Here is a 16,754-nt window from a genome sequence, read left to right on the forward strand (position 1 = left end):
TGGAATTAAAGCAAGGATGCAAACTTCATTACAGGTCATTGTCTTCCAAATGCAGCTTCGACTCTGAGGAGGATGACACGTGCATAGTTACACTGATGTCCAGTCAGGTCTCACAAAAGCACAGGGGGTCATGCACAAGAAAATGTTCCCTCTTTTCTAGACCCAAGTGTTCCTGGACAAGGAGGATGTGTTTAGTGAAAAAAGGTAAAACCAAGTCAGGCATACACCAACACATCCACTGCATCCATCTCTCATACACAGGACTTCTTGTCCCTAAGGTTGCACTCCTGTCTTTGTTCTTAATAACCCCAAATGAACTTCCTCTGAGAAATTTCTTAGTTTTGATAACTTTTTTAGGCCTCCAAAGTCATCCATTTTCTTGGCTGACTTTCCTGCCTGTTGTGTGGAGGAAAGGTTCCTTTGCTTTGTTCTGTACTTCCTGCCAAAAAAATTTATCTTGTTCCTCTAATTTTTGTATTGTGAGAAATGGTGGCTAGCACTCCCTGTTCACCTTCCCAATGGAATTTAGGGCTTTACAGATCTCTCCCATATCCCAACTACAGCCTGCACTTAAATTGCAGTTATTTGATTGGCCTTTTCACATCAGCTGTCAATACAGGGTTGGGCTTTTTTAGTCCTAGGGTCTTTGAACTTGGTAACATTGCAGTGTGTTCTAAACCAGAAACTCTTTATGTGGGTTGTTTCACAGCAGTTCATTCACTTGGTCCAAGTACAGTTTATTAAAGTACAAGAACATTTTGCCTGTACATGAAGATTAACCTTTTGGAGTGAGGTCTTGTGACAACCTTGCATCCCCAGCAAGAAGATGCTTCTGTGATATGCCCCTTAGTTTTTGGTGCTGTTTGTTTTCCCTCTGGATATAGATTGCATTAGTAGTCACAGGTTTACCATATTCCTCCTAATTTTTTCACCACTTTGTCTTCTCATTTGGCTAGACTGCTTCTCCTTCTGCAACAGGAGCAGTCTCCATGTTGAGATAGATAGAGAATTGGTATTTAGGCAGCTGTCCAGCACATGTAGCACTGCTTTGTCATTTACAGCTCAAGTGTTGCCGTGGAGCTTCACAGGACAGATTTGGCAGGTTGAAATTCCCTGTCCTGCTTAACTTAACTTGCATCCTGTTGATGCTGGAGTGCACAGTGAGCTGACGTAGACATTTAATGTTCATGTGTAAGCTGTTCACCTCTGTGCTGAGTCTCTGCTAGGCACAGGGGATGAGCAGCTGGGCAAGCAGAGCAGAAAGGAGGGTGTTCGCTGCAGTGAGATCTTGGAGTGCTGCTGAGATTGAACTCAAAACTCTCCTGAGCCCCTGGCATCTCCTTGTCCTGCTGTTTGTTGATCTGGTTGGATCATCCTCACAGGATCTCAGGCTTGTTTGTCTGTATGTCTTGTGCAGAAGAGATGTTTGAGTGTGAAACTGGGAGAAGATCTGGCCAGGGTAGGTTTTGGCAGATTCCTTATGGTGAAGTCTCCAGTGGTTAAATGGTGTGTAAATGGTCTCTGTGCCTTTTACCAGCCAGTTTGCTGAGCTGTTTTCTGGGGAAAGCCCCTTCTGGCTTTTACAGCAGCAGCTAATCCATAACACTCTTTCTGGGCCAGGAAGGAGAACAGCTGATGCCCTGTAGGCCTCCTACTATTGAGAATTATCCTTCAAGAGGTAATTCCTCTTTAAAAAGAGGAGAGAAGCTTGACTGCGTCTTTTCTCCCCTTAACCATGGATGTGAGCAAGGATGGGAGACTTCTGCCTCCGTGTGGATCTAGGACATTCTTCTGCATATGCTAAATCACTCTGCTGCTCTGCTGGCAGCTTCATCCTAAGGATGCCTGCACCTGACTTCAGCATTCTATTTTCCAATATCCTTCCCTTGGATTACTGCTTTCTTCCTTCACCCTTGCAGATACCAATGTATTCCATGTGCTCTTTTTGCTCCCTTGGTCCATGGATTATTGGTTGCTTCAAGCAGTTGAGGTTTCCTAAAGAAGGGGATGCCAAACCCAAGATAGACTTTGGTTTAAATATGATAAATACTGTCAGAGATTGTAGAAGTCTTGAGGCAGTAGAGAATACGAAGTTGGCCACTTGTAGGTCATGTTTTTCATTTATTATAGTTCTCTGATCCAGGCTCAAACACAATATCCAGTCATTATAAGGTAAAGAAGAGAAAATATCCATTATAGGAAAGAGATGGAATGTAATCTGTGGTTTTTACCTGCTAAAGCTGCAGTTCTAACAGTTTAACTGCAAACAGGAGTGGGAACAGCAAACTTACCTGAGTGACCCTTGAAGTGCTCTGGTTTGAGCAGCTCCACATGGATTTTTTGGCTCTGACCCATTCCTCATTACTCACCCTTCCAGGAGGGCTTTAAGGGAGAGCTTTTCCTTCTGTTACAGCCTAAGAGGTGTTGAAGCTGACTGGTAACACACATCTGTGAGAAGCTTGGCCAGTAAGCCCCATTACTTCCACGCTTTTTAAGATGAAATCTTAGGGTTGTCTCACGGCTCATCAGTGAGATTACACAAGGAATTAAATTGACCCTTCAAAATATTGCTAGGTGGGAAATAATTTCCTTGCTTGTTCCAAAATTCCCCTTTCAGAGGCAAATGGGGAAGACAATATTTTGCAAAATTCACAATATTAGGAAGTTGAAATGGGTACTTTAATTTGAAAATCAGAGACACACATGTTGAAACATACTTGCTTTGGCTTATTTCAGTTTCCAATAAAGGGTGTTTTCATTTGTACAAAAATACTGTGATAGGAAAAAACCACATTTTGGCTTAGCACAGGCTGAAGTTAAAACCAGAATAACTGCTGGAAATATGAGTGAATTCCCACAGAGGGATTTTCCTCTTTTTTTTTTTTTTTTTTGCCAATTTAAGTCAGTGCTCAGGCCTAACTGTTATTTACACAAGCCTGGATCAGGTCTATCCTGCCTGGAGGTTTGAAGGAACAATAGGAGATGAAAAAAAACCAGAAGAGCCCAGGGTGGGATTGTAGGAGTGCAAAGGCACAAGGGGCTTAAAAAACAGGTCAAGATGAACAAGGGGGCTGTGAGCAACTGGCCACGAACATCAGGGCAAGAGGTGGGCCAAATGTCATGGGGAAGGTATTCCTGAAGAACTTGGAAGGAAAAGCATCTCCTGGGTCAGTGGGTTCTGGGATCTGCATCTGGCAGGGTGCTGGAGATACGTGTAGTTCCCAACAGCTGCTAACCAGAGAGAACACATCCCACACGTCAAAAACGGAATTTTAACTCAGAGATTATTTCAGAGACATAGAGGGTAGGCAGTTTCTGCTCAAAGATGAACTTAGCCAAAAGTGATTGAAAAATACATGACATCCTGTAAACTGGGGGGGGGGGGGGGGGGGGGGGATGCTTCCAACTTCCAAGTATTTTGGGTGTCTTATTCCAGGCTTTGGAAGCCCTTAGGTTTAAGATACCAAGAAGATAATAAAAAGTCTGAAGTCTGGACTGTGGAAAATGTCTGATCCCTCATTAGAGATATGTCCTTGTCAGCCAGTTTTGAAAGAATGGAGGCATTTTCCTCTGGCTCTTCCCTTATCATGCTGTATTTACTTTGCACATCTCTAACCTAGAGAGTTCCTTGGTGTGAGAACACGAAAGGAGGAGGTGTGGTGAGTCAGCAGCGATGCAGTCATTCTGATCTCTGTTTTCAATTTCCAGCCTGTATTTATGGGTTCATTTCTTTCCTTTGTTTTTTCAGGTTTGATAATTTCAGAGGTAGAGGAGGTTGGTCAGGATCTTACCCAGTTCAGTTTTGAAAACTTTTCTGAGCACAGAGATGCTGCAGTTCCTCTTGGAACCTGTTCCAGGCCTAAATCATCCTCATCAGGAAAGATTTCTTCCTTATTTCCCATCAAGTATTCCTGGCTGCAGCTCATGCTATTGCCCATTCACTGAACACCTTTGAGAAGAATCTGTCTCCATCTATTTTATCACCTCCCCCTTGGGAGTGGAACACTTGCAGTTAGATTTTCCTTTTTGCCTCCCTTCCCCAAGCTAATGCCCTCAGCCTCTCCACGTATGCCATGCACTCCAGCCCTCTGACCATCTTAGCAGAACTCCACTGGATCCTGTTTGGGAATGTCCATCTTGTCCTGGGGATGTGGATGAGGAAGCAGGGAGCCGAGTATGTCCTGCAGGTGAAGCCACCCCAGTGGAAACAGAGGAGCCATCACTTCCTGCTGCCTGCTGGCTCCCCTTTTGCCACTGACCAGGATTAGGCTGAGCTCTACCTCATAACAAGGATTTTACCTTTAGTAAAAGCAAAATCCACAACTACAGTAGGTCTCAAAGGGTCATCAATGACATTGCCCATGTTTCAGGTCTCTGCCACAGTGAAGAATAATTTGAAGAAATTTTCCAGATAATTGTAGGAAAGCCCATGTCTCTTGCTATAGAGGAGGAGATAGTCATCCTAGGTTTCTGACTGGACTTAAGGAGAGAGGTCTGCCCCTCTGCTGTTCTAATATCTGATATGGGCTCAGCCCTGAGCCAGGCATCACAGCCAGGCATGTTCCAGACTTCAGTTCCATACACGTGTCCCTGTGCCTTGCCCAGTGTCCAGTTTCTGGCTGGATCAGTCTCCACTGTTTTAGAGCAAAGTGGAAAAAACCTAACACCAAACAGTTCCTGAGTGGTATGAGAGAGATTTCTTCCCCCACCCTGCAGGCTCTCAGCACATGCTGTGAAGCAGAGAATGAGTGAAGTTTGTGTCTGTTTTGCAAACATAAAAGTAATTTGTGCTGCACAGAAGTAACGTGACAGTGAGTGAAACACGCTCTTGAAAAATGTGATCGGAGTGATGAGAACCAGGCACCCCTGTGCCTTTTCTGGTGCTGTTTCTCTTTTCCCAGCATTTAAGTGGGCTCAGGGATTCAGTTTGTATCCATAACCTTATTCTTAAAATAGCATGAGTTCAGAGAACTTCTAATAGACTTTGAACACCTATTTTCAATTGCATCATCCTTAGAAGCTGAAGTATTGGCTGAATTTTAGAGGCATTTTCGTGGTAATCTTTTTATTTTCCCTATGTTCTGGTGATGGGTCAAAGCTTCCATTTGGATCCATAGACTTATTCTTAAAATGAAATTCATCTATCAGTAGTGTAATTTCTTGTGTGGATGTCTTGGGATCATCAAAGACCTAACCTCAGAGCTCCACCACTGTCTGTTCCCTTTTCATCAGAGATGTAGAAGACTTAGGTAATGATTTCCAAGGAATAAAAGAGTTCAGTTGAAACAGGAGGGAATACATAGATCCATTGATTGAGACCACGCACCTTTCAATAATAATTATTATTATTATTATTATTGTTATTATTTTTATCGCTATTACTATTATTGTTGTTATTATTGCCATTATTATTGCTGTTGTTGTTACTGTGTTATCTGCTGCCTCTTGAAGCTTGGTAAAAAATTCAGAAAACTAATCCAGAAGTGACCATCCACAGACAGCAGTCATGGCCTCGATCCTAGGCTGCTAGGGGATTGAACCCACTGTTCTGGTTTGATGCCATAACTTTTCATAAATGCACAATAAGTCACAGGATTCCTTGAGAAGTACCCAAAGGGCTGGTGCCTCTTCCAATTCCAGTATATTTACTTCAGTTTAAAGAGCAGCTCTTTGGTTTGACCAAACCGTGTAACTGGAACTAGGAGGAGAAAGCTGTGTTTAATACAGGTTTGTTTTTCTTCCTTCCCAGTCAAACCTCTACCCTACAGTGGGTCTCCAGACTCCAGGAGAGATCGTGGATGCCAACTTTGGGCAGCAGCCCTTTGTGTTTGACATTGAGGACTACATGAGGGAGTGGAGGGCGAAGATCCAGAGCACCATTAAGCGGTTTCCCATAGGAGACAGGCTGGGAGAGTGGCAAGCCATGCTGCAGAAGTAAGTCACTGCCTTGGTGTTCAGCTTCTTCCATTTTGTTAGGCATTAAATACTTCTTAAATGCTAATTGATGCTGTCTTATGGCCAAAAATGCCACTCAGTGCATTTTGCTCAAATTGTTTTACCCTTTGTTTTGTTGTTTAAGAGTCTTTCCTGGGTAGATTGCTGCTGTTTCAAATGTAAAAGATATGGGAGAAGTTTTCAGCCAAAGATTGCCTGAAAGCTTGTAGGAATGGAAGAACACACATTTTGAGGTGATGCACTGGGTGAGGGGAGAAGATAAAAAGTCTTAACCTAGGAGAACAGCCAGTATGTAAGTCAGCTGAATTCAGAAATGAAAGAGCAAGAAACAGCCTAAACCAAAGGCTTCCAAGCCTAACTGAAGGCACAATTATGACATTTTATAAATTTATGAATATTGAAAGCACTTCCCATTGCAAAAGAGGATTGAGTGAAACTTGATGAGAACAGTTGGCAGGAGTTGTCAGAGGTCAGGAGTGTTACTGATGCTGCCTGCTTCCAAACTCCTTCCAAAATGGGACTAAATTAGAGAGCCAGGACCTCCCCTAACAAGAGCTGTTGATTCTGCTGCAATGGGACAAATTTATCCGTGTATTTGTTCCTTGTGCTCTCCAGAATTTTTTCTTATGTGCACAGTGGAGTTGTCCGGGTCACCACTCTGGAGTTCCTCCCGTAGAGCTCTTGGGCAGAAGCACTTGTATTTAACACAACTTCTAAAAATGACACACCTGCTTGCAATGTTATGCCTAAAAATGATTGCTGCCTCATAAAATACTCGTTTCTTTTACTGAAAGTAGCCAAGTTGGGTGTGTGCTCTGAGCTGTGACTCGATCAGATCAATGCCAGCTTCATCATGAGAAGCCCCTTTTGAGATTCATCATGAGAAGCTTTGAAATCCTTTGCTGGCTTTTTAGATTTTGTTAAAATGCAGTAAGCATTAACATTGAGTTACTATGTCCTGGGAAGGCACAAGTGCATTAGAAATGGTCTGTTCAGGAAGACATTTTTGTTGTGTTTGTTTTCTGACAGTGATACTCCTCCTTCCCCCAAGATTTTTTGAAAATGCAACTTCAAAGTATGTTAATGTTTTTAAAATCAATGCTGACAGTCACCAGATTAAAATATCTGTGAATGTCCAGAATTCATAAGGAGGTTGAACTACTAAAGATATAATTGCTGGCAAATAAGCGATGGAAGAAATTCAGGACCAGAATATTTTCTTCTTTTTTACATGTGTGTGAACCTCTCTGAGGTTCAGATTTATGTCTGTAGAGGGTGTAACAGGCAGTAACACAGTACTGAGTCCTTACAAGTGACCCTTGGACAGCAGTCATTAAATAAATAAATACTGTATATACATTGAGATTCTTAATATTTTAATTTTTTCTTCCACTCTGTAAAGTGAATTTAGAGCTTCCCTCCTGTTTGCAGAAGATCAGGTGCCTGTCTTGTAAATATACACAGTTTGGACCCAGAAACAGAACCTTGGTTATGTCCTAAGCAAGCTGAGTTTGTCACTGAAATTGCAACTTCTGTTGTGTTGATTTCTTTTTTTCTCCAGTGTGATGACTCTGTTTCACCAGAGCCTCGTCATCTCTTTGTATTTTCTTTTTTTCTAGTATGGTTTCGTCATATTTGGTTCACCATGGGTACTGTTCAACAGCAACTGCCTTTGCCAGAGTCACAGACACCACAATCCAGGAAGAACAGACCTCAATAAAGAATAGACAAAGTAAGGCTCTCGAGTAGTCATTCCTCAAGTGTGTTTGTTCCCCTTGGGACTCTGCAGAGGAGTGAATGCTGTGGAAGTTACTCCATGAGAGTACAAAGCTGTCCACAGCACACTGCTGACCATGGAGTAGGGCTTGGGAACCTCTGCTAGGAGCACCTTTCCCGTCATCACTGCACCCTCTCCACACTCTGCCATCTTTGCCTGGAGAAATGCCCTATTCTTTCCTGTCCCTGTCTGCTCTGCTTGGCCTTTACCTAGCTGAGATCACTGTGCCCCAGAGATGCCTTTGGGTTTGAGTTCTTCACTGCAGGCTGTTGCAGCAGGGGCAGTTCCATTAGCCTGGGCACAGGGACTCAGACACATCCATTTAGTTTCATTGCAGCTCCCAGAGTTAAGGACTCTTCCAGTCCCTCTGCACGTTGTGATTTCAGGTAATGTGTACATGCTGAGGGGTTTTCAAATTCACAGCCAACATGTTCAGCTCACACTGAGTGAAGAAGTGGTGTTCTGTGTCTGTTTTGGTTGCTGCTGTTTGCTCCCAAGTGGCTCATCTCTCAGTTGGTAGGGCTGTCAGCACTTTTGGTCCTGCAGAATAAGGCTTGCAGCTTTCTCCTGCTGTACCTGTTTTTTTAAGCTTTTCTATTCACTGGCTCAGCGTGCAGAGTGGCAGAACATTGGTGTGTTTTCTGCATTCTCCTGGCTGTTGAATACAGGCCACATCCCTGTACATTTCCCTTCCCTTTGTGAACTGTTTCTCACATGACTGTTACGTATCAGAGCATTGTGCCCCTTTGTGGCTCGCTCTCCATACATTGCATGTGCTTAGCCAGCATTCGGGTTCATGTGGGGACTCTGCTTTTAAATAACTTGCAGTTGCTGCCTGTTAGTGCTGATGGGCTTTGTGCTTTCCAGGTCATGCATTATGCAACCCTGACCCCAGCCAGTGTTCCCAGTGGTGTGGGTTTAAGTGGCAGAGCCTCATGGGAGGCACGTGAGACGGTGCGGGCTCATTTGTCTGAGGACAGGTGACAAGGCAGATGGAGGGAAGGAATACAGAGCCCTGAAGCTGGGGCTTGAATAAAAGGTGTGAGGAAAACACAGATGGGAAAACAAAAAGAGGGGGAAATATAAAAGGGAATGACATCTGTGAGAGTTGCCAAACAATGCAAAGCAGAGCTGTCAAAAGCAGCAAGACGAGAAAATGGACATGCAAGAGAGTGAAATGAGAGCTCTGTGTTGGTGTGAGAGCCATGGCTTTGGTTCCAGATTTCAACTACGATAACAACCAGATAGACACTGAGAAGTGGGAGACAAGTCAAGTCATTGCAGTTTGTTACTGGGATTGTTAATGAAGATTACCAGGCTGGGCTTCCAACTGCTCCAACGCTTTGTGAAAGCCACAGCCTGTTGTTACCAGAGGCTCTGCTTGCAAAGCACCTCACAGGCCCTTCCAAACCTTCCCTCTGCTATTTGTAAGGAGTGCTGGAAAAACAATGCAGTTTTAAGTACATTTAATTTTTATCTGTAAGTACACTTAGAAAAAAAAAATGCGTGTCACTGTAGATCAGCAGCATCTCTGAGCATCTCGAGTCTTGCACTCGTGTCTTCTGACCCACTGAAGGAACATGCATGGGACATGAACACCCAGCATGATAAGTGTCTTCTGCCTTTTATCTTTGCACCTCCTAGAAGTGCACAACTCATTGAGCTGTTTCTAGCTTAGTCAACAGCTAGTTCTCAGAGCTAGTTTGGCTCATTGTAGCGTTACTTCTCCGGGAATATACTGACATCGACTTGAGGAACACAGTTTTGTTGATACAATTACTTTTGCTTAGAGGTAGGAATATTGGGGAAGCAGTACTGTGCTATGGTTTAAGCCCACAAACCCTCTGAGAATACTCTGTTTATCTCATGCTCAACTGTACATACACTTCCAAGCACGAACCAGCCAGACAATGCAGTATGAGGGTGACCTAGGGACTTGCCCTCTGAAATTGTCACTTCCCCAGCAGCCTCCTTGTTTCCATCCAGCTGGCGTATCCTGCTTTCGTTTCCATTGCTGCAGAGCTCTGTGACTAAAGGAGTAAAGTCTCAGAGCACCCCATCCCAACCCCATCCCAACTCACCCATTCCATCCTTCAGATCCTTCTGCTCTTGATGGTTTTTTGCTACTAACAGATCCTTCCTCATTTTCACAGAGTTTTCCTCACCCTAATCCATAATAAACCAAATGTGGTCTCCAGTTCTCCCAAGCCTTTGTGCAAGGTGGTAGTGGGGAGCTGGGTGGAATGTATGAGACAGCTCTTCTGGCTTTTCCTGTGGGCTGATCCTGTGTATCACTAGGTCTCCTTTTGCTTTCAGGAATACAGAAGCTAGTATTAGCAGGCAGAGTGGGAGAAGCTATAGAAGCCACCCAGCAGCTCTATCCTGGCCTCCTAGAACATAACCCCAACCTGCTCTTCATGTTAAAGTAAGTATGAAAAGCTTTATGCTCCCTAATGCTGAAATGTGTATATGAAGGAAGAAGAGCCTGTCCAGACATCCAGTCTGGCTGCACACCTTGCTCTGAATTTAAACTGCTTGAGATCCCTTTGGGAGTCCTTTGCACAGTGCTTGTAGCAACGCAGAGCAGCTTTTGTTGCTGCTCAGACCCAGTATGGCTTTGCCTCATGATGTCAGGCATAGGTGGGTGAATTTTAGTTCTACTGACTGCCAGAAATTCCTTCAGAGGAGTTTCTTTACTGGTCTTGTGGAGATCTTGCAGCGCTGGAGCAGTGGCAGTCACTGTGAAGGTTCCTAGAAAGCCAGATGAATGGAAAAGGCTCTCTGGGGTAGAGACTAAAGGAAAAAGTCCCAGTTCTCCCAGCTGTACAGAGTGGCTCTTCCCAGACTTCTGAGACATATGAGGACAATTTCCAGTAAAGCTAAATGAGGAGCTGTCCTCACTGTCACTGTGGATATTGCATTTTTTACTCTTCCTTCTCTATTTTCCATTAGGCACCAGTATTTTTAGGTTGATGGAGTAGTGAAGGAGTAATGGTGTTTGACAGATTTAGTATCTTCTCCCTGAAAAAAACCCTCCACAATTTAATTTTGGAGTACCTGCAGAGGAGCTGGAGCTGAAAGCTGTAAAGGAACAGTTTTTTCTTAGCACAGTGGAATTAAACTTGCTTTTTTTGGGAATGTCTCGACATCCGTTAGCATCAGAGGTGAAGTTTCTGAACTCCTTCCTCTATAGCATCATCAGAGCACTCACAATACAAAGGCATCAGGAGTCTGAAATGTTTCTTTGAAAGCTTCTAGCACTTCCCCCCCCACTCAGGAGCTGAGGCAGGCTCAGTGCAGAGCATCCTGGCTGTCACGCACCCTTTGTCCCTCTCGCCTCCCATGAAACCAGGTGCCGGCAGTTCGTGGAGATGGTGAATGGCACGGACAGTGAAGTGCGTTGTTTCAGTGCCCGCAGCCCCAGATCCCAGGACAGCTACCCCGGCTCCCCCAGCTTAAGTCCTAGACATGGATCAAGCAACTCACACGTTCACAGTACTGGTAAGTGTGTCCTGTGTCTCCAGGTGAGGAGAGCAGATGTCAAAGGTGGACTTGGTTCTGTATGACATTACCTGCTGCTTTCCATGTGTTATTCTCTGAAATGCTCCTTTCCTTCCCCAGCTGAGGGGATATTCTTTTACTGTGAGTGTCTCTACCCTGTCACAGAATTGGTTTTGCATTAGTTATTTTCCACAATTGTCTGCAGAGCAGGTTTATTTCAGAATAAAAAAGCTTTTGAAGGCAGTCTTCTCCTGCAGCCACCTGTCACTCAGGGTTTCACTGATGGAGTGCTGAGAGGAGGTCTAGAAAGCAAAGCCTGTTTTCTGTACCTTGGAGTCTGCAAAATAATTGCTTTTCAGAAAGAACTGAGCAGAAGCTGCATTGCCAATGGAGCAAAAGGTCAGGGGGATGCATTGCATAAAAGCTTCTCCCTACCCCATGGACTTTACCTTGCAAGCTCTAAACATGTGAGAAGGGAACAGTTCTGTTCCAGTAAAACCCATCTCTGGAGCATCAACTCTGGAGTTTGGGAAATTAAACTTTAGAATTTGAAGTGGAAAGAACAGGATAAATGAGGACACCTAAGATAGCCTCCCTAGGTAATTACTGACTGCAGCTTTGGATCTGGAGTGAGCCAGGAAAAATGACCTGCAGAGCCCTTGGAAGCAGGCTGAGCTGCTTCACTGAGCTGTGAGCTGCTCACAGCCATCTGAGTGTGTTTTGGGTTGGTATTCCCACTGCTGCATGTGACAAACTGTGGACAGGCAAATATTTAAGGAAAAGGAAGACGATTATTTGAATACTTCCAAGCTGTCACTCACCTTTCCAAGCCAGTATCTTTGTTTTCTTGTGCTGTGTTGTGAAAAGCCCTGGGTGTGTTTCTTTGGCTAGATAGTCAGAACAATCTCATCAGTCCATAAAAGCTCTTGGTAATACCCATGTCTACATCTGCAACTGCCATGCAAGGCAGCATTTATATATATTTGTCTCTACACACGGACATGACCTTCCACAGTTCTCTGTCAGACCTTGTACTTTTGAAAGAGTGGTAATTTCACCCAAACATATTTTAGAGATGAAGCAGAACTGTTGTGAACAGTCTACTCTGTCTTTGTCATTAAAATGCACAAAACAGCCCATTTGAATCTTTGTGTTGCTGTGATAGAAAATAGAAATACATTCCCTGCTACAAACGTAATTGTGGGGTCAGCTGATCAATTTGGATATATCACCATCACCTCTGGAGGAACAGCCATGCCAGGTCACATCATTTCGCCAAGGTCCTGTGATCAATATTGGTTGCCTAGGGAAGAATAAGAAGACAAGTCCAGAGTGAGCTTTTTCCAAAATATTAAAGCCCCTGTCAGTTCTGAGTCCAGATAAAACCTGTGGTAATGAGCAGACATTTGTGTCCTGTGTCAGTGTGTTCTGCAGCTTGATAAGCACCTTTTGTGGAGGAGCAGGTGAAATTTAAAGCCTGACTCTCAGTGATTTCTGTTCTCCTGAACAAGGAAGGTTAGCTTGTGCTCATTAAGAGGATTGCTATTATTTGCTGAGTGTTGGGTGAATCAAGTACATCCCTAACTTCAGATAGGTTGTGGAAAGCCTGGGCAGTTCTGCTTAGCAGTAATTTCTGTACTTGTGAACTGTTTCTGCCAATCTCTAATTTACAGCCCATTTTTAGAACTTCATGAAGCTCAGATGTTGCTGGTGAGCAGTGGGGTTCCTTTCATATTCATTTGTGTCTTCTCTAAACCCCATTGAATTTAAGAATGAGGAACCAGAATTTAAGATCTGCAGTCTTACTTTGTTTTCTTTCTTTGGGGCCTGCTGTCCTGCTAAACTGTTGGCTTCACAGCAGAGTGATATTGTCAGTCTGGTCTCATTTTTCTTTCTTCTTGGCTTTCAGGAGCAGATAGTCCAACCTGTAGCAATGGAGTCATGTCCACAAAAAGCAAACAGAGTCACAGTAAATACCCAACACTGAGTTCATCATCTTCATCTTCTTCTTCCTCTTCCCCTTCATCTGTGAACTACTCTGAGTCCAATTCTACAGATTCTACCAAATCTCAGCAGCACAGTAGTACGAGTAATCAAGAAACCAGGTATTGGTTTTCCTCTGGAGACACCTGAGGGAGGGTGGGATGGTGGGAAAAGTCTCAGTCTGCTTTCTAAGGAGCCAGAAGGGCATCTATCCTGCCCTTTTGAACAATATTTGCTAACTACAAGGGCACTACTATTCCCAGCAGACAGAAACCTGTTCTGGCTCCCCTGTTTTGTCTCAGGCTTGGAGGTTCATCTCATAAGGAATATTATGATGCTCTTGTTTCAGGCACCAGGCTGTCCCATTACACTGATGCCACTGGAGCCCAATGTGATAGATTGCCCAGAAGCTTTCCCAGTCAGCCTGGCATTGTTTCTGCTGCCTCAGCCAGGCACTTGTTCCTGCTGAGCAGCTTTCCTGCCCTGTACTGGGTGAGGCAGCAGCTCAGGCCACTACTGGCTTGGTGCATTGCTCTCGTGTGTAATTTCCTTGGGCTGCCTGTTGCCCTGTTCCTTCCAGGTGAGCCTGAGCCAGCAGTAATTTGTTTCATGCTGTGACAGCAGGTCAGACTGAGCCTCCCTTCTCCAAGAAGCCACAGGTGATCCAGCAGTTCAGTGCAGTCACTGCTGCCTTTCTGGAGTGTGGAGCAGAGTGAGCTGTGGTGAAAACTGAGCTTCTTTTGGGCTCACTCTCCACACTGCTGTTGCAGGGCTGTCTGAGGCCCCACTGGAGCAGAGGGTGTCATTGTGATTAAAAGAATCTCTTGCTAATTGCAGCTGGCACTCATCCTTTGAGTGCTGTGCTGAGCACGGCTTGCAGGGCAGTTTGTAGGCTCAGTTGTGACTTCTGGAGGGCCACCTAGCATGTAACTGAGTGAGAAACACTTGTTCAGACTCAATTTACCAGAATCATTTAATGATGCTGGATTTGTCATTCTTTTTTTTAAAATGTAGAGCCCAAGTTCCAGTGAGATTTTCTCATAATTTCAGTTAATCAGTGGTTAATCAGCAGTCTCAGCCTGCTGTCTTGGACATTTGAATGTTCAGTAATGCACTGTTTGCAAGGACTGGGGACATATCATAGCCAAGATTCCCCTCCTGTGCAGTCTCTGAGTGTGTTATCTGTTACCTGGCTGCTGTTTGCTGTCCCAGGGATCACCACTTCCTGAAGGGAAAATGCAAAGCACTCTGCACCTGGAATTATGATAGGCACTTAGGGAACAGAAACCTGCTTCATAAGTTGTCTTCAGAAGCCTGCAACAATTTTTGCTGCACTGACTTGGACCATCTGGCTCCCTGTAGTCCCACTGGCACCTTTTCTGGTGTGCTGGCCATTGCTGGGCACTGTTTGGCACATAAGCTCTTCATTTCTTACCTTTTTAATTTAGACATTTGACCTTTCTTCCCTCCTTTCACCTCAGTGACAGCGAGATGGAAATGGAGGCTGAGCATTACCCCAATGGAGTCCTGGAAAATTCATCCACCAGGATGATGAATGGCACCTACAAACATGAAGAGATCCTGCAGACAGATGAGTCCAGCATGGGTAGGTCCTCAGAGGCAGGAGGGTTAAAGGGAAATAGAAGGAGCTGGTATCAAAAGTTGAAACTGTGATTGGATTGTGGGGAAAAAGCATATACTTTGGGCTTCTTTCCCCACCTACTGAATGAAGTGCTGCTTCATGGGGAAAATTAAAATTAATCTGTCCTGGAACTAAAACTAGGTCTGGCTTTTCATAGACTCACAGCAGTGCTGGTGATATTTTGGAGCAGGGAAAGCAATAGGAGTCAAAGGTTTGTTCCATGCTGGTCATGAAATGGAGCTCAGAGCAGTCCTGGCAGAAGTGCCTGCTGGGGAGCTGAGCTGGGCTGTGCCAGGCTGGGGATGTCCAGCTGCAGAGTGGCCTCAGCACAGCTGCTCAGCCATGACTGTCTTGTCTGTGGGTGCTTTAGCCAGGAGGGAGCAGATGAATCAGCTACACTTCCTCTGAAACTGATTCCTCCAGTTCTGATGGCTCCTGTGGGCACTAATACGGGGAAACGGGTGGCATTGGCATCTCGACTGAAAGTTTTCTGAGTCTGGGATTTGTTAGACCAGGGGTTTCTGGGTTATGTATGCTGCATTACCTGCATGGAAGGGTAACAGATTGGAGTTGCAAGCTCCCAGGATTTTATCCCAGGAGACAAGATTTCTAGGTAGTCCTCAGGCATTTAACAGAGCTCAAATCTTCCCTGTATCTAACAGGCACTGTGACAAACCCACTACTAGCTGTTGTAGGGCAGGGATCACAGAAAGCTTCCACTGGGATAAACCTAGGGCAGGAAGCAGCTACCTGCTCCAGAAGGGGAAGGAGTTTATGGCTATCATGACACACAGTGGGCAGTGGTGAGGAATGCAAGATGATTGTTCCCTCTCCACTGCTTTTCCTTAGAAGACAGCTGCCCCCAGAGGCAGCTCTGTGGAGGGAACCACGCTGCCACAGAGAGGATGATCCAGTTTGGACGGGAGCTGCAGGTCCTGAGTGAGCAGCTTTGCAGAGAATATGGGAAGAACACCATGCACAAAAAGATGCTTCAGGTAAGCTGGGGCCTTGTGCTGCATTGCAGCAATTCTCTGGGCCAGGTCTGGGGTTGTGGGTTCCCTTGCAGACACCTGGGTAGCCCCCACTTCTGCACCTGCTGAGCAAGAAGGGACCTACATGGGGATCAGAGATCAAAATATGAACGTAGAGCATCTACACCCAATTCTCAGCACTAGAGAGAAGAAATACAGCTCCTGCCTGGCTTCCTGGAGCAACTGCATGCTCTTCTTCTCTCCAGGTGACACTCTACCTGCCTTCCCGTGCTGGCTCCCCTGCCAGGTGGAGGGGGCACCCTCTTTAATCCACTATCTTGATGGCCCACTGTGGTCCCTTGCTGCCAAGAAGAAAAGGGCCATTTCTTTTCAGGAGGTAGGCACCTGTCACCGTGGTGATGGCAGGAGGTGCCCCCGCTGGACTTGGTGGTTTTCCTGTGTGTTTGCAGCCCTGCCTGACCTCACTGTGCCTTTCTGTTCTCTCACAGGATGCCTTTAGCTTGTTAGCTTACTCAGACCCTTGGAACTGCCCCGTTGGCCAACAGCTGGACCCGATCCAGAGGGAACCTGTGTGTGCTGCTCTCAATAGTGCTATTTTGGGTAAGATCTGGTTCCTATGGGAGTATTCCCCCAGATAAACCTGTATTCAACGGCTGTCCTGTGGCAGGCAAGCCAATTTCCCTGAAATTAGGGAAAATTCAGAAATACTTGTGTTTAGCTTTGGCCTTTCTTTCTTTTGCTGAGGACTGTCAGGGCAGTAATGCAGGAAGGGAGGTAGGAGGGAAGCCTCCAGAGAGCAGATCCCCTGATATGCTCTCCTTTTGACTCCCTTCCTTGCATTTTCCTCATTGCTGCTCCCAAGGATGCTCCTCAGGATTTTCCTCCCCTGCTTACTGAAGAAGCC

At 45.1% G+C, this 16,754-nt stretch overlaps 1 protein-coding gene across 4 annotated transcripts in view; it reads left to right on the forward strand.

Moving 5' to 3' along the window:
- The window catches only part of RANBP10 (RAN binding protein 10), a 69,651-nt gene that overhangs the window by 44,339 nt on the left and 8,558 nt on the right, over window positions 1-16,754 (forward strand). For 3 of the 4 annotated variants that reach the window (XM_039558164.1, XM_020583692.2, XM_020583691.2), the window contains 8 exons: window positions 5,750-5,934; window positions 7,575-7,687; window positions 10,049-10,157; window positions 11,085-11,233; window positions 13,143-13,338; window positions 14,698-14,822; window positions 15,708-15,853; window positions 16,339-16,450. In XM_039558164.1, the coding sequence (XP_039414098.1) occupies window positions 5,750-5,934; window positions 7,575-7,687; window positions 10,049-10,157; window positions 11,085-11,233; window positions 13,143-13,338; window positions 14,698-14,822; window positions 15,708-15,853; window positions 16,339-16,450 (1,135 nt within the window). The remainder of the gene's footprint in view (window positions 1-5,749; window positions 5,935-7,574; window positions 7,688-10,048; window positions 10,158-11,084; window positions 11,234-13,142; window positions 13,339-14,697; window positions 14,823-15,707; window positions 15,854-16,338; window positions 16,451-16,754) is intronic. The other variant, XM_020583690.2, reaches the window with a different exon arrangement.

This window comes from Corvus cornix, chromosome 11, assembly GCF_000738735.6.
Source record: "Corvus cornix cornix isolate S_Up_H32 chromosome 11, ASM73873v5, whole genome shotgun sequence".
NCBI lineage: Eukaryota > Metazoa > Chordata > Aves > Passeriformes > Corvidae > Corvus > Corvus cornix.